The sequence below is a fragment of the Vipera ursinii genome, assembly GCF_947247035.1.
Source record: "Vipera ursinii genome assembly, chromosome: 1".
Taxonomy (NCBI): Eukaryota; Metazoa; Chordata; class Lepidosauria; order Squamata; family Viperidae; genus Vipera; species Vipera ursinii.
Window position 1 is genome coordinate 334,974,790 of NC_139512.1, and position 24,461 is coordinate 334,999,250.

The window sequence follows — 24,461 nt, forward strand, 5'->3', positions numbered from 1 at the left end:
ATAGCCATTGTCCATGTGAAGTAGAGAATTTTGCTCCAGATCCACTCAAGAGGCTTTGTAACTTAGTAAAAATTTAGAGCTGTGTCTTTCTTCCAAGCTCACTCTTCTGGCTTCTACAACATGCTGGCTTTGCAAAACCAAGATATATAAACAGTGTTTTTTCTTAATGCAGAAATCATTGAGCTAACAAAAATCTCCCTTGTGCAAACCCAGAAAGCATTGAAGGCGAGTGATTAGACTCATATAGTTTGCTTATTCTTGAACCTGGATTAACAAAATACAGTTGTAGTTTTAGAAACACGAGTCAGTATATGGAAGAATCTGGGCAGCTTTGTTCAGGTTTGGAAACTAAACAGATACATTTTAGTACCTGGAAGGGAAAATTCCAGAGCTGTAAGTTAGGAATTTGGGGAAAAAACATCTCCAAAGGAGGCAATGGAAAATTGCTCCATATTGTTAAGAAATTTGCATGGATGATTTGTGTTGTCGCCAGGACCTAGGATGTTTTTTAACCTTGGCTCAATATGTGATAGTTTGCTTTGCATAACATGCTAAAATAATGGTTATTTGAACCATATGCCAAGATCGTGAGTTCTAGTTCTGCCTTGAGTAATCTTGGCCCTCCCTCTCAGCCTAGGAAGAAGGCAGTAGCAAACCACTTTCCCCCCCAAGAAATCTGCAGAGGCATGTCCAGATAGTTGCCAAGAGTCAAAAATTGACTTGAAGGCATGCACAAATGTATTTAGTGAACAATAGTATTTTAAAAGAAATGTTTTCCTCCTATTTTTTAAATTGTAAAATTACAAAAAATAGAGTGCAAAATGCAACGGGTAAAATAATTTAAAAATTAAAAAGATAAATCCTAAAGTACAACTTAAACAAAATTAAACAGAACTTGCATTTTGAAGAAGCGTGATTACAAACCACACCATTTTTTCATTGTAAGATTTATGTCCTTTCTTAGGCAATGTACAGAGGTTCTCAAGTTTATTCTCCTGCTGTCAAAAATTAGGTGAGGGGCCCTTGGTGCTGTCTGAGCTTGGTTGTTCTCTTGCAGATGTTTCATTACCAAACTAAGTAACATCATTACATATAGTGTAAAGAGTGCAACAGCCACTACATAGGACAAATGGAAGACTAGCAGTTAGAAGACTTGATGAAAACTCTTTAATTTCACAACACATGGACAGAATTAAGTATAGTTTCCACTGGAAAACCTTGACCATGGTAAACCACGCCAAGACTATTCCTACCAACAATGACAGGGAAGCCATTAAGACTATAAATTGAGAGCAAACCCCACTCCCTTCTAGCACTGATGATGTTGTAATATCATGCAGTGCACTGCAATGTTTGCAACAAAACAACCAAGCTCAGAAAGCACCAAGGACTTCATAGTTCAATCCTGAGCTATAAATATTCTCTTCTATCAAGAAAAATAGGTACTAAGCAAGTCTCCCTAGGAGTTGAGTATTAGCACCAAGAAGTTTATTTTCTGAGTAAAAGGTAAAGGTTCCCCCGCACATGCGTGCTAGTCGTTTCCGACTAGGGGCCAGTGCTCATCTCCGTTTCAAAGCCAAAGAGCCAGAGCTTGTCCGAGGACGTCTCCGTGGTCATGTGGCCGGCATGACTAGACGCCAAAGGCGCACGGAATGCTGTTACCTTCCCACCGGAGTGGTCCCTATTTTTCTACTTGCATTTTTACGTGCTTTCGAACTGCTAGGTTGGCAGAAGCTGGGACGAGTAACAGGCGCTCACTCTGTTACGCGGCACTCGGGATTCGACCCGCCAAACTGCCGACCTTCTGATCGACAAGCTCAGCCTCCTAACCCACTGAGCCACCGCTAAACTAGCTAACACTAAACCAGGGGTAGGCAACCTCGGCTCTTTTATGACTCATGGACTTCAACTCCCAGAATTCCTGAGCCAGCCAAGCTGGCTCAGGAATTCTGGGAGTTGAAGTCCATGAGTCATAAAAGAGCCAAGGTTGCCTACCCCTGCATTAAACAAAAGTTTCTGTTAAACTTTATACGTAGACATCTGTGAGATAGTATGTTCCTAAGAAGTGAAGAATTATAAAGGTCAAAACTAGTATTTGAATTTAGCCCTACAACTAAGTGGAAGCCATTGCTTTCAAGCCATGAGAAACTGATAGAATCACAGAATTAATATAATCACAGAACCCATGGGTGGATGAAGGCTGCATTGACAGCTTTCTTAATGAGGAGAGGTGAAGAGCAAATGGCTACATTTACTTGGCAGTTAATATACCTGAATTAATATTTTGTAACTTAATGTGTCGAATGAACCCAATTTTTTTATTAGTTTAGTTTTAGTGTACTATATCATGCAGACTCCGAAGATACCATAACTGTATCAAGTGTGCTGTGTGAATGCAGCCAAAATATAGTTAAACTAACTACTTTCTATTCGATTAACAAAAGTTTAAAGCAGTTAAACTAACTACTTTCTATTGGAACCGATGGAGCATCTTGGATGAGAAAGTGGAAAGCACCTTTGTGATTTCTATGGACTGTTGCAACACAGGGAGGGCATGCTTCAGATTCTTTTAAATCTTGTCACTTTATGCCTGTTTTGTGGAATGATCTCCTACCCCCCAACCCCCCCCCAAATATACCACAGCCCCCCCTGCTCTTCTTGACTTTAGGAAAACTGTTAAGACCTGACTCTTCCCCCAGGCTTTCTGGGCTAGTTGAGTGGGAGTCTCCTTGAGATTGTTTAGTTACCTGCTTGGTTACGATTTTATATTTGATATTTATAGTATTGTGCATTCAGTGGAGGTTTTTCTTCTTCGATTTGTTTGTTTTTCTGCTGTATGCTGGTTGAGTTGGGCAGCCTTACCAAACTTAAAAATAAATAAAAACAATAAACTGCTACTAACAGCAGAAACTTGTAGTTTCAGAATTCAAGAGAATATCTTTGAGATTTCTCATTGTGACCTGTTTTAGGTCAGACAGAAACTCTTTTATTTTTCATATCTTTAATCTCAGGAACATAATTCTTTCCTTGATCTCTTATTTTTTTTCCCCTTTGCAAGTAAGCAACGGAAACACATTTACTTTAGAGGAGGCTCAGTTCTCAGAAAGTGTGACACTATCTTTCTCTAATACAGCCCAGAAATAGTACACAGTGGGGTTTCCTGGATACCTCCTTCTCTTCCTGTAGGTCAGCCTTCCTCAGAACTACTTGGGCATGACCTACAGAGGGGTTCAACATCCATGATACTAAACTCAGAGGCAAACATAAAACAACATCACTTTTCTTTAGATATGCCTAATCCTTAATTTAGTTTTGTAGTTTCAGATTTCTTGCATGTAAAACAAAAAAGAGTTCCTTATGTCAGAAAGCGGGGACATTATTCTGTTATCCTTTGGGGGCTATTTTAGACTACATTCTTTGCATCTCTAGAACACCCACCACTGTATTTTTTGGAGACAAGGAAGAGTTATGCTGTGTCCAGTAACCCTTCACTCAATTGGTAGGTCAACTCAGGATGATGGAATTAGTAATCTGGCAGCAACATGGGAAAAGTTGTTTTAAGTCCATTTGTTTTCAGTGAAAAACGTGTATGTCTGTTCTGCCTGTGGGAATGAAAATCTTTTATGTGAATATTTTCCATATGCAGAGAAGGTTGTTTTTGGTATGCGTGCCTATATAATGTATTGGCCAATTTCATATACAGTGTTATCCAAGACGGTTAAAAATCTTCAGGCTGTGTTTATATAATAATGTGCAAAGTTGATTAGGGTTTTTTTTGCCTCAGGATGTTAAATGAAAACAGCTTAATGGTTTAGTTTATTTTAGAATGTAGTTTTGCCTGAACATAGAAAGTTAAGTTAATGCATTCAGGTTGAGTTGTGCCAAGCTATAATGTTATGTTTTAGGAATACATAGGCACCTGCAGACTCCCCACTCCCTTAAGAGCAATAGTGATAGCACTTAGGCTTAGATACTGCTTCACAGTGCTTTACAGCAGTCTCCAAGTGGTTTACAGAGTCAGCATATTGCCTCCCAACAATCTAGGTCAGGGGTCTTCAAACTTGGCCCTTTTATGACTTGTGGACTTCAACTCCCAGAATTCCTCAGCCAGCAAAGCTGGCTGAGGAATTCTGGGAGTTGAAGTCCACAAGTCATAAAAGGGCCAAGTTTGAAGACCCCTGATCTAGGTCCTCATTTTATCAACCTCAGGAGAATGGAAAGCTGAGGCAATCTTAAGCCCAATCAGGATCAAATTCCTGACTGTGGGCAGTTAGCCTGCAATACAGCATTCTAGCCACTTCATCACCAGGGCTCCTATTTTACTGCCCGGGTTTTGTTTGCTTCCCAATGTTGTTTGTTCTGTTGGCCATGGCTTAACCAACGCCCTTCCTTCTGACTTACTGTATCGCCACCGTAGGCCTCAATTCCTAATGCTAAAATGATGAAATATGCTTCATGACATGATGAGAACTCCACACTTTCAGACATACATTGCATGTAACTATACAGGGGGGCGGATTTTATCACAATACACCTTATGTCATTTTCCCACTCCATATGGATGTCTGTGGTTGCTCTATCCATCTTTCTGAAGCAGCATTAAAAACTGGCATGGGCAAAAATAAATGTTGAAGTAATTTACCCGGTAAAGGAATTGCATATCTTGGATATCTTCCTATCATTCAAGAAGCTCATGGGGGCGAGAGATTAAGACACAGCAGATAAATAGCCATTTACTTCCATTCTGGTATAAATATCAGACCACATATGTATTTTTCCAATGCAAGAATATATAACAGAAATTAAGAAATCCAGCTTAATTCCTAAAGCTGTGAAGAGAAGAACACTCCTATACAAAAGTGTACAAAACACTCTGCTACACAATTATGCATCAGGTTGTTTTGGGGATCAAAAGAGGATAGTGCAGCCATGTATTTATATCTATTATATGTTTTCCCCCAAACCATTCTCCAATAAACTTGGAGCAAGTGTTTCAGAACTCAGGCAAGTACTGTACCTCTGCTATACAGGTAATTCTTACAGCTGCAAATGAGCCCAAAATTTCCATTGCTAAACAGAACAACAAATGGTTGTAAGTTGAGGACTATCTGTACATTAAAGTGACCTTTTTTTTTGTTATACTTATGCATGAGACTGAAAAAGATGCCACTGCATTACGGAGTCAACTTGTTATACAGTGTAGTTGTTAAACCAGCTGCATTTGTTTTTCATTCAGAAGCCTAAAAAGAGTGAGCTGCTTTAATGAGTAGCACAGGGGGTGCAGTACTTGTGAGGCTGAAGACATTTTCTGAATACACTCCAAGATCCTTCCATTTTTGTTATTCATGTTTGTATTAGTCCAGCAGCATGCCATGTTGAGGGAGGAAATATGATAATATCCACAAGGAATGTTTTCTTAACCCTGTACTTGGAGAAAATTCACAGGGATCCCACCTGAGTAATATCATAAATATTCATGGTGCAAAAATTATTTTATTTAATTATTTAATAATATTTATATACCACCCTTCTCCCGAAGGACTCAGGGCGGTGAACAGGGCAAGAATAAAAATACAAAGTTACAAAAGTTAAAAAAATTAAATATATGCCCACTAAAAACAGTAAATACAATATTAAAACAGCAATAGAAAACCCCCACCAATCCCCCGTCAGGCCAGGCCGGCTTGTTCGAATAAGAATGTTTTTAGATCGCGACGAAAGGAGCGAAGATCGGGCGCCATCTGGAGCTCAACCGGTAACTGATTCCATAGCTCCGGGGCGCCCACAGAGAAGGATCTCCCCCTGGGGGCCACCAATCGACATTCTCTGATCGGTGGCACCCTGAGGAGGCCCTCTCTGTGGGAACGTACAGGACGAAGGGAAGTTGATGCCGGCAGCAGGTGTTCCCTAAGGTACTCCGGACCCCTGCCATGTAGGGCCTTAAACACCATTACTAGTACCTTGAATCTCACCCGGAAGACAACTGGCAACCAATGCAGCTCACGGAGCAGAGGTGTAACATGGGAGTATCGGGAGACTCCCAACACAACTCTCGCGGCTGCATTCTGTACCAGTTGGAGCCTCCGGGTGGTCCTCAAGGGCAGCCCCATGTAGAGAGCGTTGCAGTAGTCCAGACGAGAGGTCACGAGCGCGTGAGTGACCGTGCATAAGTCATCCCGGCTTAGATAGGGCCGCAACTGGCGCACCAGGCGAACCTAGGCGAAAGCCCCATGTGATCTTCCAGAGTGAGCCGTGAATCTAGGAGGACTCCCAAGTTGCGAGCCCTATATACGGGGGGTAATAATTCACCCCCATAGAGAGAGATGGAATATCCGAATTAACCCGGGATGCAGGTATGCAAAGCCACTCAGTCTTGTCGGGGTTGAGTTGAAGTCTGTTCCTCCCCATCCAGACCCGAACCGCCTCCAGGCAACGGGACATCACGTTGAGGGCATCACTGGGGTGGTTTGGGGTCGAAATAAAAAGCTGGGTATCATCAGCGTACTGATGATACCCAACTCCAAAGCCACGAATGATCTCACCCAGCGGTTTCATATAGATGTTGAACAGGAGAGGCGAGAGGACCGACCCCTGAGGAACTCCACAAACGAGAGACCTCGAGGTCGACCTCTTCCCCCCTGTCAACACCGACTGCGAACATCCCAGGAGATAGGAGGAGAACCACTGTAAAACCGTGCCTCCCACTCCCAATCCCCTGAGATGCCGCAGCAAGATACCATGGTCGATGGTATCGAAAGCCGCTGAGAGGTCTAATAGGACTAGGACAGAGGAATGTCCCCTGTCCCGAGCCCTCCAGAGATCATTCACCAGCACGACCAATGCCGTCTCCGTGCTGTACCCGGGCCTGAAACCCGATTGGTATGGGTCTAGATAATCCGCTTCATCCAGGACCAGAGGGAGCTGATGCGCTACCACACTCTCAACAACCTTCGCAAGGAAGCAAAGGTTGGAGACCGGACGAAAGTTGTTCAACACAGCTGGGTCCAAGGCAGGCTTCTTGAGGAGAGGCCTCACCACCGCCTCTTTCAAGACGGCGGGGAAGCTAACCTCACTCAGAAAAGCCGATATAACTGCCTGGAACCAGCTTCATGTCCTCTCCCGGGCTGCATAAACCAGCCAGGAAGGGCACGGGTCCAATAAACATGTGGTGGAGTTCAGCCTCCCCATAATCCTGTCCACTTCCTCCGGAGTCACAGAATCAAACTCCTCCCAGGTAATATCGACAAGACCGCCCGTGTCCTGATCGTCAGACTCTGCCCAGTCAGAGTCCAGACTGGTCCGAATCCGAGCGATTTTGTCCGACAGATGTTGATTAAACTCCTCGGCACGACCCTGCAAGGGTTCCTCCCTCACCTCTTGATTAAGGAGGGAGCGAGTCACCCTAAACAGGGCGGCCGGGCGATTATCTGCAGACGCGATAAGGGTAACAAAGTGATTAGACCTCGCTAGTCCACTTGATTGGCTTATGCTTCATTGATTGTACAAATACACAATTTTATTTGGTATTTGGCCGGAAAGTTAAGCAAGGATGTATTTCTCATCCATATACAGATTAAACTCTGGGTCCTGTTTTTAAAAATAAATTTTTACAGAGACCTGCTTAGTTTTTAAAATTGTTTTGTTCATAAAATTTATACGTGACAGGAGCTATTATCCATGACTATATTCCAAGTGGCAAGCTAAATATAAAAATTGTAGGCCTTCTTATGCAAATACTTTACAAAGTAACAAATAATAAGCAGAAATAATTTGGTAATTACTTTTATTACTGCTAAGGGAAGTAGTAAAAAGCATAATACAATACCATAATAGCCATTAGCCAGTATGGATAAAGGCAAAGCAAAGGCAGGCTCACAGATGCTCTGTAAAAGCATCTATTCAAAGTAAGTAATCAACAGGGCAAAAATAGAAAAGACAATTGGTGGAAAAAGTTAGATAATGAAGATACTAAAAGATAGTAAAGAAATGCTAGCTATTTTGTGGGGAGAAAAGTCCTGGTTGAGTGCACCTACAGAAGACTCATTATCACTCTGGGAATTGCCCATCTAATCAATGGGGGAAGAAATGTTTAGTGCTGGCCCCAGATCTGCATTGTGGGTCTCTTATAGTTGTGTTTTGCCAGAGATATTTCCAATGCAAGATAAGAATGTTTCAGAATTAAAAGTACAAACTGAAAACTATTTATCTTGTAATTATGTAATAAATGAAAAAAATAACAATCCGTAAATCAGTTTAGAGAAGGAGAAATTTTATTTGGATAATAAAGATGGCTAAGTGTCTTATTTTTGTCTCAATTTAAATGTTTAGAGACCATTTATGATTTGCATTGATCACCAATGTGACTTGCTGTTCTGTCATCAAATATAATATATATCTGTGTCTGTGTGTATATGGGAAAAATGTCTTTGATTTTGGCATTTTATTTTGTGTATGGAAACACTTTAGCTATTTTCATAGGAGAGGCTACAGAAATCCAGTTCTGTTAATTCACAATGTGATTTATACTTGCAATGACTGGAAATCCTATTCACTTTAGAGCAGCTCCAGGTGGAGAAGATAAGTATTTGTTTTAATCCTGATTTGTGTGTGTGTGTGTGTGCGTGTAGATAGACAGACAAATAGATAGAAACTAATTTCTCCCATGCCCTCTTCTTGCTGTCACCCTTCTTGAGACCACTGCAATGCCAAAGAATTGGAAAATGACAGAACTGATAGGCATTTGATGTATTCATGTTTGACAGTCCATAGGAAAGTTTTCAGTTATCCCTCCTTTGTAATATTTGTGACATTTAAGATATGTTGTTGTTCTTAGTTGCGAAGTCGTGTCCGACCCATCGCGACCCTATGAACAACATTCCTCCAGGCCTTCCTGTCCTCTACCATCTTCTGGAGTCCATTTAAGCTCACGCCTACTGCTTCAGTGACTCCATCCAGCCACCTCATTCTCTGTCGTCCCCTTCTTCTCTTGCCCTCAATCTTTCCCAGCATTAGGCTCTTCTCCAGTGAGTCCTTCCTTCTCATTAGGTGGCCAAAGTATTTGAGTTTTAGCTTCAGGATCTGGCCTTCTAAAGAGCAGTCAGGGTTGATCTCCTCTAGGACTGACCGGTTTGATCGCCTTGCAGTCCAAGGGACTCGCAGGAGTCTTCTCCAGCACCATAGTTCAAAGGCTTCAATTCTTTGGCGCTCAGCCTTTCTTATGGTCCAGCTTTCACTGCCATACATTGCAACTGGGAAGACCATAGCCTTGACTATACACACTTTTGTTGACAGGGTGATGTCTCTGCTTTTTAGTGTGCTGTCTAGATTTGCCATTGCTTTCCTCCCGAGGAGCAAGCGTCTTTTAATTTCTTGGCTACAGTCCCCATCTGCAGTGATCTTGGAGCCCAGGAAAATAAAATCTGTCACTACCTCCATTTCTTCCCCATCTATTTGCCAGGAATTGAGAGGGCCAGATGCCATGATCTTGGTTTTCTTAACATTTAGTTTCAACCCAAGTTTTGCACTCTCCTTCTTCACTCGCAACAAGAAGCTCTTTAGTTCTTCTTCACTTTCTGCCATTAGAGTGGTGTCATCTGCATATCTTAGGTTGTTGATGTTTCTTCCGGCAATCTTAATTCCAACTTTTGATTCATCTAGCCCTGCCTTTCTCATGATGTCCTCTGCATATAAGTTAAATAGGCAAGGCGACAGTATACAGCCTTGCTGGACTCCTTTCCCAATTTTGAACCAATCAGTGGTTCCGTATCCAGTTCTCACTGTTGCTTCTTGGTCCGCATATAGGTTCTCAAGAGACAAATAAGATGGTCTGGTACACCCATCTCTTTAAGGACTTGCCACAGTTTGTTATGATCCACACAATCAAAGGCTTTAGCATAGTCAATGAAGCAGAAGTAGATGTTTTTCTGGAACTCTCTAGCTTTCTCCATGATCCAGCGTATGTTAGCAATTTGATCTCTAGTTCCTCTGCCTCTTCGAAATCCTGCCTGTACTTCTGGTAGTTCTCAATCCACATACTGCTGGAGTCTAGCTTGTAGGATTTTAAGCATAACTTTACTAGCATGTGAAATGAGTGCAATGGTGCGATAGTTTGAACATTCTTTGGCACTGCCTTTCTTTGGAATTGGAATGTAAACTGATCTTTTCCAATCCTGTGGCCACTGTTGAGTTTTCCAAATTTGCTGGCAAATTGAGTGTAGCACTTTTACTGCATCGTCTTTTAAGATTTTGAATAGCTCAGCTGGAATACTGTCACATCCACTAGCTTTGTTGTTGCTCAGCTTGTCTAAGGCCCACTTCACTTCACATTCTAGGATGTCTGGCTCGAGGTCAGTGACCACCTCATTGTGATTATCAGGGACGTTAAGCTCATTCTTGTATAGTTCTTCTGTGTAATTTTGCCACCTCTTCTTAATCTCTTCTGCCTCTGTTAGGTCCCTGCCATTTTGGTCCTTTATCATGCCCATTTTTGCATGAAATGTTCCTTTCATCTCTCCAATTTTCTTGAAAAGATCTCTGGTCCTCACTATTCTATTGTTTTCTTCTATTTCTTTGCATTGTTCATTTAAGAAGGCATTCTTATCTCTTCTAGCTATGATATGAGAAAACCTAAAAATATTTCCTTATGGCTCATGCCTGTTCTCATCTTGAGACAATGCTGTGATAATTTCATTCTTCTCTTTCTTGAGAACATATTCATCTCTTAAGAGAAAAGGGGAAAGTGTCTTTGGGTTAAACCTTCCTAATAGTGCAACTAGAGATAAGCATGCTTATAATAATAATACATATTTAGTAAGAGTTTTGTGCCAGTTTCTAATTTCTAAATGTGTAGTAGAAGCTACTTCTATGCAGTTGTTTTTGTTTGTAATTTGCCTGATATATACAGCTTACCACTTGAGGTCAGAGTTCAGGATTCTGGTTGCCCAGCTTGGATTTAATGTCACACTTTAGCCCTGCTTCAAGACATCCTGTGATCTCAAACATTTTTTGCAGCCTCCAGAGACTATGCAGATTATGCTGTCAAATTTCATCTTTGCTGAAAATCATCAGTTTCCTGTTGTTTTGAGGCAGGAAATCAAGAAAACTGTAACATAACCATAAAATATGCTTAATGCAACTTAAATATTCTGAATTGTTTTTTTAACCTGCTTAATGTATAATATTGTAGCCTGATAAGCTCCTCTGTGCTTTTCTTGCTTCTGGTTTGTTTTATAGGTATTAATATATTTATATTTCATTTGCCTTATTTGAAATTGGACAAAATGTGTTTTCTTGTTATATGCTGCCATGAGAGGCCTAGCACAAGAGATGGTATAGCAAAAAGGAAAGAAAAAACCTAATTAACCAATACTCTCTACTGTAATTGTAGTTCTTCCAGGTGTGCAACATAACCTAGTCTATATTGCACTTTCCTCCATCTACTGTGGTATTTGAACCAACTGAAAATTGCTAAGTGTTGTCTCTGACTGCCCAAATATTGTAATTCTTGCTTCATCTATTCCAGAAAATATTGACAGCTCCTTCATTCTCATGGAAACACAAATGTGTTTGTAGTAGTGATGAATATCTGTAGATTGGATGTAGGATAAGGGTGAAGGTTAGTTCTCCGAGCTTGTGGGTTCATTTCCCAATGTTTCCTTACCAGGGTAGGTAAAGCCGCTGAAGATGTTAACTAGCCTGGTAACGAAACGTTCAGAAACCGACCCACAAGCTCAGAGAACGAACCTTCACCCTCACACAATTATGTTCCTAACAGAGAAAAGGCAACTGACTACATATTTTATGGTTATGTACAAAGCAGCGTAGTTCACTAAATACAGTGTTTTCCTACACTGTAAGACATATTTTTTATTTTTTCATAGAAGAATTGCCCTCCCTAATTTTCTTCTGTTTTTAGTGCTTTTACTTTTTTGTCTGTCTTATACTGCTTGGTTATGGAATGTGGGATTGTCCCAGTGGGGCAAGCTAACCCTACCCTGGCAGCCATAGATTGAAGTTTCTCATTTCCTGCCATAGACAGGAAACAGCCAGCAGTCCCTTCTACCACCACAGCCCCCCTTACTGTGGGAATACAAATGATTTTTCATTCTGATTTTTGTGAAGACAAATGCAAGATGATTTAGACTTCCCTAAATTGATGCTCTCCAAAGGCATTTGAATGCAGGAGCACTTGTTATCTTTTTAGTGTTTTTCGCACTTTAATATAGATTAATTTCAATTCCCAGATTTCCTCAGCCTGCAATAAGATATAGGCTGGATTCACACAACATCCTCAACACTTTTTCATTGTGTAAAAGCAACTGTTAGATTTTTTTTTAAATAAAGCTTGCCAAGTATGTGGTAGAAACATGACATATGGAAGATATGAGGGCTGGGCCGACTGTTGTAAATTGTAAAGCAATTAAAAGTAATATATAATGTTATTCATTCTCTCCTGTTCCAAAGATTATGTCAGGTTGTATTACAGTAAAACCTTATCTAAATCTCTGGTAATTTACATGATGTACTTCATTTCTGGAGTCCTTTTAGAATCATGTGCTAAACAGTCCGGTACATGTAAAATAGCCCAGTTGTTCGAAATCATCTAGATTTGCTTTAGAAAAAAGTGTTCCATAACTTTTTTTTAAAATCCCATTTATATCCCGCCCTTCTCCGAAGACTCAGGGCGGCTTACAATTTTAAGCACACCAATGTGCTTAGCAATAGCCTTCATTCTATGTATATGCCTGCTTATTAAGGCTTCCGCCCCTTCCCAAGCGGCATTATTACAAAGTCAGCTTATTGCCCCCAACAATCTGGGTCCTCATTTTACCTACCTCGGAAGGATGGAAGGCTGAGTCAACCTTGAGCCTGGTGGGACTCGAACCTGCACTAATTGCAGGCAGCTGGTGTTACTTGAGGAGGCATTAGCCCACTGCTCCACCAAGGCTGTTACTTTAGAGGGACTAAGTGAACCAATGTGACTGTCATAATAATGCCTGTATTCACACAACAGGCACAATCAGAGATTTAAATACTTAATACAGGTAGTCCTTGACTTATGACCACATTTGAGCCCAAAATTTCCATTGCTAAGTAAGACAGTTGTTAAGTGAATTTTGCCCCATTTTATGACCTTTCTTGCCATAGTTGTTAAGTAAATCATTGCAGTTATTAAGTTAGTAACACAAGTTGTGCCCCATTGACTTCGCTTGTCAGAAGGTCACAAAATGACCCTGTGACGTTGCAACCAGTATAAATACGTGCCAGTGGTCAAGCGTCTGAATTTTGATCATGTGCCCATGGGTTCGCTACAAAGGTGGTGAGTGTGAAAACCAGTCCTAAGTCATTTTTTTTCCAGTGCCATTGTAACTCTGAACAGTCACTAAATGAATGGTTGTAAATTGAGGACTACCTGTAGTTGTATCTATCTAACATGCTGTATGTGTTTTGTGTTAAGGGCAGCTTAATATAGTGTGTAATGCCAGTCCTTATTACTTGTGAGAAAGCAGAAAATAGATTAATTCAGTAACCAAGTTTAGCACATTACGACAATACAGTTATTGAGAGATGAAGAGTAAAACTTAACTCAGAAATAAATTCTTCAAGAACGTTCTCACAACTCTCTACCTTCTTCACTCTGTTCTTTCTGCAGGCTGAAAAGAAAGCTAAGGTAATTGCTGGAATGAATGCTGTGGAAGAAACACCACGGAGCGAGCCTCAGAAGGAGGAGGAAGCTAGCCCACCAGCCTCACAGCAGCCAACTGACCCTGCTTCTCCCAGCGTGGCTACTACCCCAGAGCCTGTGGGGCCTGATGCTGTAGACAAGAGCATATCCAAGTCAGCTGATGATGAGCCGGAATATGAGGTGAATCAGAGACAGAGTTCTGCTCCCCGAAGATTGTTTTCCCACCATTCTCGTTCTTGAGGCATCCCTAGTTAGCTTTTTCCTGTCTCCAAACAGCATTTGTGTTTGTATTACTGCTAGTTGAATTAAAGGGGAGAAATGGCTAAGAAGTGCTACCTTTCCCATCAAAAGTGCCATGCTGGTGGGAGAAACTGTCCCTATTGATTCCTTTTTATCCACTGAAGCTCCGGCTAGATCAGGGGTCGGCAACCTCGGCTCTTTTATGACTCGTGGACTTCAACTCCCAGAATTCCTGAGCCAGCATAGCTGGCTCAGGAATTCTGGGAGTTGAAGTCCACGAGTCATAAAAGAGCCGAGGTTGCCGACCCCTGGGCTAGATAATAGATGCAGTGAATATTCCAGGGGTAGGCAACCTTGGCTCTTTTATGACTCATGGACTCCCAGCTGGCTCAGGAATTCTGGGAAATGAAGTCCACGAGTCATAAAAGAGCCAAGGTTGGCTACCCCCTGGAATATGCAGTGCAGATGGAAGAGCCTGAAGTGGACACATGAATAATGATGAAGAAGGGCAAGAAAATGGAAGAGAAGAATAGACTTAAGAAGTTTGTTTTACATAGGGGTTGTGAGGAAGAACCTACAGGTGAAGAAAAGGGGAAAAAATGTGGAACAAATAAAGAAGAGGCCAAAGTCTGGATCTAGGAAGTTGAGTGGGTAAAGAAACAGGATGGCACTTGTAGACGAGAGTGAACTTTAAGAGGGCTAATGAGAAGTCAGATCTTTTCACGTAGCTATTGACACTGTCAGAAAACGTTTGACACTGTTAGAAAAGTCAGCAGGTGAATGTCTTATCTGATTCAGAAAAGTGAAAAATAAATAAATAAAATAAATTCCTGCCCATCTGCTTTTTCCTCCTGTAAAGTCTTTCAAGGCTCATCTCCTTGCCCTTCCCATTTCCTAAGTTCTGTTCCAGCCACATTCAGGTTTCTTCCAAAGCATTGCTTGCTCACCTTGTTTATATATGTTATATCTGTTCTTCAGCATGTTCTCTGTGAATCATGCACATGGGATTAATAACTGTGCCAGAGCCTTCATAAAAATCATCCAAAATTAGAGGTTTTAGTAGAAGCCCCGGCCATCATTGACTGAGTATTTACATGTGATTCCCTTCAATTTTTCCAGTCACTATAATGATTTTCTTATTTTTTTCTTTTCAACTGCAGGATGGCCGGGGGTTTGGGATCGGGGAGCTGGTGTGGGGAAAACTGCGTGGATTCTCCTGGTGGCCAGGCCGCATTGTTTCCTGGTGGATGACTGGCAGGAGCCGGGCTGCTGAAGGAACTCGCTGGGTCATGTGGTTCGGTGATGGGAAGTTCTCTGTGGTAAGTGACTGAGCTCAAGGTGGGTTTTCTGAAAAGGTCCCAAACTGGAAGAAAAAGACTGCTTTTTCTTATGAACCTGCTTCTTCGTATGAACAGTCCTCTTTGTGCTCTTACTTTATTATTTTATCTATTTTATGTCTAATATTTATATGTCAACTTTCAACTACTGAAAGCAATCCTTGTATAATTAACATTAAAACATTTTAAAATCCAGCTGAAAATAGCATAGCAGCTCATTTTTGTGCTAAAAGGTAGCAGATAAAACTGCCCACTGAAGAAGTTTTCCTTTGGGGCAAAAATGACTTTCTTTAGCTGAATATTATAATATCTTGACATCACACCTGAGTGCGCCCCCCTACACACACACCCATGTCTTTATGCCTATTTAGAGGTAGGTGTCACACCCTGGACAATCTCTTATACCTGTGATGCTGCAGATTGGAACATAGTGCTTCAGAGGTTGAATTCAGAAGCCTGATCAGTCAAGGTTTATTAGAACATTGGAAAGTACAACCTGTTAACAACTTAAGGAGTCTCTTAGGACTTGGAGTATTCAAGACTGCATACAATTCTGAGACTTCAGGTTGTTTATCTGTGCCATAAGCTTTAGTTTACAAGCTGTGCTTCCTGGATTAATACAATGTGCTAAGCCAGAATGAAAGTAACCACATTAGGGTTTACTACAATGTGTGAATTTAGCCATTGTTTATTCAGCACTTTGTTCCATAACTACGAGTATAGTCCAGTTTCTGAGTCTCAAATTAATCAGCAGTTTTTTTAAGGTTTTGTTGTTTCTAAAACTGTGATATGTGTGGTGCCACAATCACAAAACAGTAATATAATACAGTTACAATATAGTAAGGATTTGCAAGTTTTGCAATACTACAGCCCCCTAAAATATAAAACATGATTTAATTGTGGTTAGAACTGGCAAGAAATAAATATATTACCTCCTTTTAATAATTATATTTAATGTATGTATGGATTAAAATGATGATAGAACTTTATAAAGGAAAACCTTTACACTGGAAATAAAAAATCAATGAAATTTGAACTTTGAAATTTTAATGGGAAATAATGGTGAGCTTTTTTTTTTTTACAATTCACTTAAATTTTGTTTTGAAAACAGCCGTTGTCATTTTTCATTCCTCATTTATTTTGTATTGATATTTCTATTTGTAGCAGCAATTATAAAAAACCCTGAGTCACAAAAATAGGAAGTTATTGGCTTTTATCAACACTACCGATAGAAGGTTTATCTTTAGCTTTTTCATTTCCATAAAAAAATTCTACCGGTATTTTGAAATCCTAGTGATTTAAAATAAAGGGTAAATATTTTTGAATGTAATTAATTTGTATACTTTTGCAGATTATTCATGTGTTAATGCATGTTACACTGTTTCTGTGAGGTGGGAAAAACTGTTTAACAAAATGATTATGAGTGTAAAAGAGAAATGTTTTGTTTCAAAGAAAAAGCAAAAATGTCATGTTCTCTTGTTTGCTAAATTACTGGATCAGCCATGGTTTGGCAGAAAGAAAACCTAGAACTTACTTTGTTGTTCTTGGTTTTGACTAAAAAAAGCCTTCAGAGACCATGAAGTAATTTTGAGGCCAAGTAAGGCAAGGCCAATGCACTTAGCCCCATCCTCCTCTTATCCCACCAGTCTAGCTATCTGTCCTTTCAAACTTGCCTTCCCTTTCCTCCCTTCTCTGCTTCTTCGCTGCCCTTTTATGGGATATCCAGGGGTAGGTAACCTTGGCTCTTTTATGACTTGTGGACTTCAACTCCTAGACTTCCTGAACTAGCTGTGCTGGCTCAGGAATTCTAGGAGTTGAAGTCCACGAGTCATAAAAGAGCCAAGGTTGCCTACCCCTGGGATATCCCATCAACCCAGTTGACTTCCCAATCTTCTCAAGCTTGTAAATTAAGAATCAGTATCAGGCTAGTGAAAACCATTATGTAAATGTTGAATAAATATCTCCCTAGCCAAGTAGAGAAGGGTCAGATTTCCATTGAGTTGAAAAGGTGTGGGAAATAATCTGTATTGGAAAAAATAAAGTATAATTCTGTTCTGATCCAGGAATCCAGCAACTGCAAATCAATGGAATTTTTAAAAGGATCCAACAGAAAATATAAATATAATTTAATTTAATTTTTATACCGCCCTTCTCCCGAAGGACTCAGGGCGGTGTACAGGGCAATACAATAAAATACAATATATAAAAATTAAAAAAAATATTTAATACTACAGCCCAATTCAATAAATTAATACAGTAGTGTTAAAATACCCCTAAACCCATCAGACTGATTATGGCCAATCACAGGATGCGACAAACTTAAAACTAATTTTAAGAGCTCGACAACACAGATGCCCTGAAGGCAGAAATTTAATACTCCTACGTTATGTGAAGAAAATAAATATAATTACACAACGCTTAAACAAAGATTAAGCTTAGCACAGTTCTAATCAAAGATTTAAAGAGAAACAGAGCATTGAATCAGATTTTGCTCCTTCCGATTCAGTGTATTTAAACTTCTTTTGTAGAAATTTTAAATTTAAATCTGCTGAAGGAGAATGGTCCCAGTTTTCTCTTTTATCTCTGCCTCCTCTGTCTTCTTTCCCTTTCCTAAGAGAACTGCCTGCAGTCTCTCAAAAGCTGCTTCTTCCTGAAGAGGGAGGAGTGGGGGTAACTCTGCCTTTTCCTTACATGTGTGAGAGAAATATTTATTTGATATATCTGACTCTGTCTGGTGTGACCGGCAGGAAAAAAAAGACTGCAATATTGGGAATAATATCTGTGCTTGACAGGTTCAGGATGGATGAAATAACTGCATTAAGTATATGCAGTATATATTTTGTGAGAGACCCATCCTGCTTCTTAAATTCACCACTGCAAAACATTTTTTGGGGGGAAGAATAAACTTTTAAAAAGGAAAGTAATGTGTTGCGCAATCCTCCATTCTGTTTCCCACTTCACTCTAGAGCCTTCTGTGAGGCTGTGGAGGAACCAGCCTTAAGAGTCTCGTGCTATTCATAGGGAAGAAACAAGTTGGTATCGTTTTCCTCATCTCTTTGTTCCGGCAGGTCTGTGTGGAGAAACTGCTTCCACTCAGCTCCTTCGCTAGCGCCTTTCACCAGGCCACATATAACAAGCAGCCCATGTATCGAAAGGCCATCTATGAAGTATTGCAGGTAAGCACTACCTTTGTCATTCCTCTGGGACTTGTTTTCCTGGCAGTCTTTCCCCTGTAGTGACTAACTTCTGTGGTGGAATAAGGATATCTGCAGGACATAAGATGGACTGCTCATAGATGGACAGAAATAATCTTCAAAATTGTCCCATCTGTCCGATCTCAGATTGGCTATCCCAGAGAAAGAAAAAGGAATATCCTTTCATTGCTCACTGTATCCTTATGCAACGTGTGCCATTCAATAATTTGAGGTAGTTATATTCATAATCATAATAGTAAAATTGGAAGGGACCTTGGAGGTAATCCAGTCCAACCCCCTGCTCAGGCAGGAAACCCTATACCATTTTAGACAAATGGCTGTCCAATCTCTTCTTAAAAACCTCCAGTGTTGGAGCATTCACAGCTTCTGGAGGCGGGTTGTTCCACTGGTTAATTGTTCTAACTGTCAGGAAGCTTCTCCTTAGTTCTAGAAGCAAGCAAAGCTTTGCATTAAAAGAGAAGGCAATAAAAATGAGAAGAGAAAGGAGAGAAAACTCAACACTTTTTGGGAAACATGAACAATCTGACTTTGGGGAAAATAGCTTCCTCCAGTATTGTCTTGGACGGATTCACTGATTCAAAAGAATGTAAGAAATATGTTGAGATTGGGGAACATCATTTTTGTTTGTGTAAAATAGTGGTTAAGGTCTTAGACCAGGAACAGGAAACCAAGCTCAAGTTCCATTTTGATCATGGAATTCAGGGATCACCAGCTTAACCTATCTGAACCTATCCATCTGTTATGGGGATTAAATTAAAGAAGATTCTGTGGGCGTGACCTTTACTCTGAGAGAAAAAGTAGGATGCAAATACAATAAAATAAATTATGAAGCGTGGGAAAGACATCTGTACAAGCGGAACACCATTCATTCCAGAATCAGTTGGCCCTTCTGCCCGTCTGTCTCCCCTCCAGGTGGCCAGTAGCAGATCAGGCAAGATCTTTCCATCCTGTCCAGAGAATGACGAAACAGACACATCCAAAGTGGTAGAAATCCAGAACAAACAGATGATTGAATGGGCCTTAGGAGGGTTCCAGCCATCTGGCCCAAAGGGATTGGAGCCTCCTGAAGGTAAAGAAATGGAGCTAAATCATCACAGCTCCCAAAGCCCCTTATTCTAGAATGGAGCTGGGATAACAAGCGATTTGGGCCAATTTGTCTCTGGGTGTGGTAGAGTCCTGTCTTCTGATAGCAGGATTCCACAGGACCAGAACAATCAGATAAACAACTCTTTGGAGGTAGCACCCTGTCATGTTTCACAAAGTCTGATGACAGACAAGCCTCCAAATCAAAAGAGTCAAAGTTTGATTTCCCACCCTGCTTATCTTGCTGCCCACTGATGTACTTTTTTCTGCCATCTCAGAGGAACGCAACCCCTACAAGGAGGTTTACACGGACATGTGGGGGGAACCAGAAGCTGCTGCCTATGCCCCTCCTCCACCAGCCAAAAAACCAAGGAAAAGCACAGCTGAGAAGCCTAAGGTCAAGGAAATCATAGATGAGCGCACCCGAGGTATACCTGGGGCAGAATGGAATGGGTAACTTGGAGGTTGTTGGCTGTCCCAGCTAATCTCCACTTGTTTAACTTTTTTTCCAATCCCAAACTATATCTGAGGGTAGACAGTCAAAACCACTACGTACTTCTATCGCTCAAGGTCCTATCTTACTGCTGTTTGTGGGACCATTGGGGCATGCTGTAGTTCCCCCCACTGCAGAAAAGGCGAAATTGAAAGTATTACAAAATCCTAGTTTTTGTCCTCAACAAGTCTACACTTCACATAAAGTAAGATATAGGGCTTCCTCATGTTCATCCGTTCTTTGGAGGGGCAGTGCATGCCGTTCTTATCTGTACAGTTGGTCTTTTCCCCCATGCCCCAGTCTTTTAATTTCACCTTTCCCCATATTGCAGCTCACCTGTTTCTCTTTTCCTGTCTTTCATTGAATTATCATAAAAACCCATTCCAAAGCTCAACTTGTCCTCCATTTTCTAACTTGAGAACTTCGATAGTGGAAAGTGAAAGAGAAGGGGGGATATACTGCCACCATCACATGATGATTAGTAATGCAGAGATTTTCTGGAAGTCTGCTTCCAGACTATAACAAACATGCAGTAACAGGCCTTTGTAAGAAAAATAAAACCCAGATAAAGGGTAACTCTTGGGTAGAAATAGCTACAAATAACTCATGAATTTCATCCTGATCTAAGGTAGGTATGAGCAATTTTCTGGGGGCCAAATTCCATATTAGCCTCATAGTAAAGGTAAAGGTTCCCCCGCACATGCGTGCTAGTCATTTCCAACTCTAGAGGCCGGTGCTCATCTCTGTTTCAAAGCTGAAGAGCCAGCGCTTGTCCGAGGACATCTCCGTGGTCATGGTGGCCGGCATGACTAGACACCAAAGGCGCACAGAACTCTGTTACCTTCCCACCGTAGTGGTCCCTATTTTTCTACTTGCATTTTTACGTGCTTTCGAACTGCTAGGTTGGCAGAAGCTGGGACGAGTAACAGGCGGGATTCGACCCGCCAAACTGCTGACCATCTGATCGACAAGCTCAGCATCCTAACCCACTGAGCCACCACGTCCCTTTTAGCCTCATATAGCCTGCCAAAAATTATACTTAAAAATGGATGGAACCAGAAAAATGTGGATAGATAAAAGGAGAGAATGATGGGGCCTCCCATTCTCCAAGACTACATTTAGTCTAATTCTCTAATACAAAGGCAATATTTTTCTTGTTTTCACTAGTTCCGGAACTGGACTCCGTGAAAATATTAATAAACAGAAAAAAATATTTGCTGTGTTCACCCAACACACTTAACCTGATAATAGATTTACTATCAAGGCTGTACAGGACATAGAACCATAAGTTAATTACACTGCCAAGATTCATGTAACAAGGCATAACATAACATAACTAAGTTAACATTAACCTAGTACAAATATTTTATGATTACATCAGTTGTGCCTAGTTAAGCTATTCTCTTGTTGATGTGAACTAAACTGCCTTCTCTTTTTTCATCTTTAATATTAGAATTTGTTCTAATTGGAATTCATGTAATTCTTAGGTCCAAAATCAGCATATTGCATCACCAGCATTTTTCTGCAGCAAATGCTAAGTTAAGGCTTTGGTTCATGGACACAGGTTAAGCCTTTCTAGTTGCCCTCAATTTCAACTATATTTATTGATTCTGTGGCATTTCTTGATTGCCTATTTTAACAAATTCTTTTGCTGTTTTAGAACGTCTTGTTTATGAGGTTCGACAGAAATGCAGGAATATTGAAGGTGAGGTTAAGCAAATACATTCTTTGTCCTTCCCCATATTAAAGTATGCATGAGGCATGACAACCAATCCCTACTCCGCTGCAAGCATTTTTGTCCAGAATTCAAGGTGATCACCACAGCTGCACTTCAGCAGTTGGCCATTAGAGTTTGTAGACTGTGGGCATGCTTGAAACATATCACAAATGAAATCATTAATAGCAAATCAAAAAGCTGCCCAGCACTTTCACAGTTGAGCGTAGGGAAGGCCTTTTGTGGATCACATCTGTCTAATGGAAAAGACCAGGATGATCCGTGCTCAGTTCAGTCTATTGCAGTGTGTGGCTTTGACAGAGGAGAATGCTGCCCTTGAGTCAGAGGGGATAGAGAGGGGTATCTTTCTCTCTCAGTAGCCCAGGGTTATGCATCTCCTTTCTTTCCTCACTTACCAACTACACCACTTCTCAGATATCTGCATTTCCTGCGGAAGCCTGAATGTCACCCTGGAACACCCTCTCTTCATTGGCGGAATGTGCCAAAACTGCAAGGTAAGAACAGACGGGACACAGGAGCAACCTGGGAGTAGAGAAAGAACAGAGATGGAAGGGTGACTTTGGGACTGGTGGGGCACTCAACCTGTGAAATACAGAGACTATAGAACTACAAAAGGACAAAGGCAATCAAGGCAAAAGGAAAAAACCCCTTACTGGAAAAAAAATTAAATTTCCCCAAATTCTTGTCGTGTTTCAAGTACTTTCCTCCTTGGAGGACATTATAATCCAGTCAGACAAAAGCTGATCATAGCAGTTAACTGCTTTGTGATTAGCCCTTGTCTGAGGGTTACATATTTTTTTCCCAGAGCAAGTACCAAATCTGCTCCCACTGGATTTCTGAGTGCAGATAGCAACATCTACTGGGTTGCTTTTTGTTCTATGTGTGTAAGATAAGATTTAAAAAACACTTGTGGTTAGTGTGTTATAAAATACTTTTATGATGGGAGAAACTAATTTCTATGGAGCTTATAAGAAGTATTCCTCACCTTTGTTTCCTTAGAACTGCTTTTTGGAATGCGCCTATCAGTACGATGATGATGGCTATCAATCATATTGCACCATCTGCTGTGGTGGCCGTGAAGTCCTTATGTGTGGGAACAACAACTGTTGCAGGTGAATCAAGTGGTGGTTTAGAAAGATTGCATCTTTGTCCCCCTAAACTATAACCTAGGAAAGGAAAAGAAAAATGGGATCAAGACAGTTTAAAGGCAGGCTTAACAACAAGGGATTGCGAAAATGTATTTGGAATGAAGTGGTTTGACTAGAAGTATGCTCAGCTTGACTTTTCAGTATTTTCAGCCAATCAAAGCCTGGGTGATTCTGGCACCAAGAGAATATGCTGGAGGGCCCAGACTGCCTAAATCAATGCCGTTGTTTGTTGAATCCTGAGCTGAGCACGTTCCACACGTAGCATTAATTATTTTGGTTTGCAGATGCTTTTGTGTAGAATGTGTGGACTTATTGGTGGGTCCTGGGGCTGCTCAGGCAGCTATCAAGGAGGATCCCTGGAACTGCTACATGTGTGGCCACAAGGGCATCTATGGCCTGCTCCGGCGACGAGAAGACTGGCCCTCACGCCTTCAGATGTTTTTTGCCAACAATCACGATCAAGAGTTTGTGAGTTCAGCATGGAGTGGGGGTGGGGACGGGGACAAAGAGAAACTTTTGATACCAGAAGAACTCGGAAGGCAAGAGAAATCTGCAAGTATTCTCAGGTTTCTCTTGTTGCTTGCAGCCCCCTAGTGTATTAGCTACCTGAACCCATCAGCCAGTGGCTGTTGAGCCCCAACTCTTGGGGAGCCTTCTGTTCCTCCCTGTGGTGACAGTTGCCACAGTTTACACTCTAACCGTTTTATGCTGCCACTTTGCTTTTTGCAGGATCCACCAAAGGTTTACCCTCCAGTCCCTGCTGAAAAGAGAAAGCCCATCCGGGTGCTGTCACTTTTTGACGGCATTGCCACAGGTGAGTTCTGACCCTCCTAATTTCGGAAAAGAAGTGGTAGAGTGAACGCCACATGGGAGCGATAGTAACATCGTGGTTTTCGTTTTCCAGGACTCCTTGTGCTAAAGGATTTGGGCATCCAGGTGGATCGATACATCGCATCTGAGGTGTGTGAAGATTCTATCACAGTTGGGATGGTCCGACACCAGGGCAAGATCATGTATGTTGGGGACGTCCGCAGTGTCACTCAGAAACATGTACGTGGAGCTTTGATGGGGAGGCTTCCTTTGGCTTGTGTAACTGAGGCTAGCACAGCCCCAGATGCATCCTCCTCCTGCATCTGACTGTTAAATCTCCATATGTTACAGATACAGGAATGGGGCCCCTTTGACTTAGTGATTGGAGGGAGCCCCTGCAATGACCTCTCCATTGTTAATCCTGCCAGGAAAGGCCTTTATGGTAAGTGCTACCATCCATCTCTTCTTTGGTTTATCCAGGACATGTTGTTTTAAAGCAGTCGATCCAGAGGTAAGGAACTGTGGTCCTTCAGAAACTACTTAACTTCACAGCATCCTTTGATTATAGTCATATCGATTGCAATTAATGGGAAATATAGTTTGCCAGCACCTGGAAATTAAAATACATTTCTCTTCTGTGTTACTATCTCAGATACCCTGAGGATTGGAAAAGAAATCCATGTGCATGTTGCTCCTTAGCACATTGAGTACTTATA

The 24,461-nt window shown here is 41.2% G+C and overlaps 1 protein-coding gene across 7 annotated transcripts in view; it reads left to right on the plus strand.

Annotated features, from left to right (window-relative positions):
- Positions 1-24,461, plus strand: part of DNMT3A (DNA methyltransferase 3 alpha) — a 119,353-nt gene that overhangs the window by 85,937 nt on the left and 8,955 nt on the right. For 4 of the 7 annotated variants that reach the window (XM_083360585.1, XM_083360588.1, XM_083360587.1 and 1 more), the window contains 13 exons: positions 13,652-13,864; positions 15,085-15,243; positions 18,330-18,437; positions 19,389-19,545; positions 19,838-19,987; positions 21,506-21,616; positions 21,713-21,757; positions 22,202-22,281; positions 22,787-22,899; positions 23,220-23,403; positions 23,665-23,749; positions 23,840-23,985; positions 24,097-24,187. In XM_083360585.1, coding sequence (XP_083216711.1) covers positions 13,652-13,864; positions 15,085-15,243; positions 18,330-18,437; positions 19,389-19,545; positions 19,838-19,987; positions 21,506-21,616; positions 21,713-21,757; positions 22,202-22,281; positions 22,787-22,899; positions 23,220-23,403; positions 23,665-23,749; positions 23,840-23,985; positions 24,097-24,187 — 1,642 coding nt within the window. The remainder of the gene's footprint in view (positions 1-13,651; positions 13,865-15,084; positions 15,244-18,329; positions 18,438-19,388; positions 19,546-19,837; positions 19,988-21,505; positions 21,617-21,712; positions 21,758-22,201; positions 22,282-22,786; positions 22,900-23,219; positions 23,404-23,664; positions 23,750-23,839; positions 23,986-24,096; positions 24,188-24,461) is intronic. The other 3 variants (XM_083360589.1, XM_083360590.1, XM_083360591.1) reach the window with 1 other exon arrangement.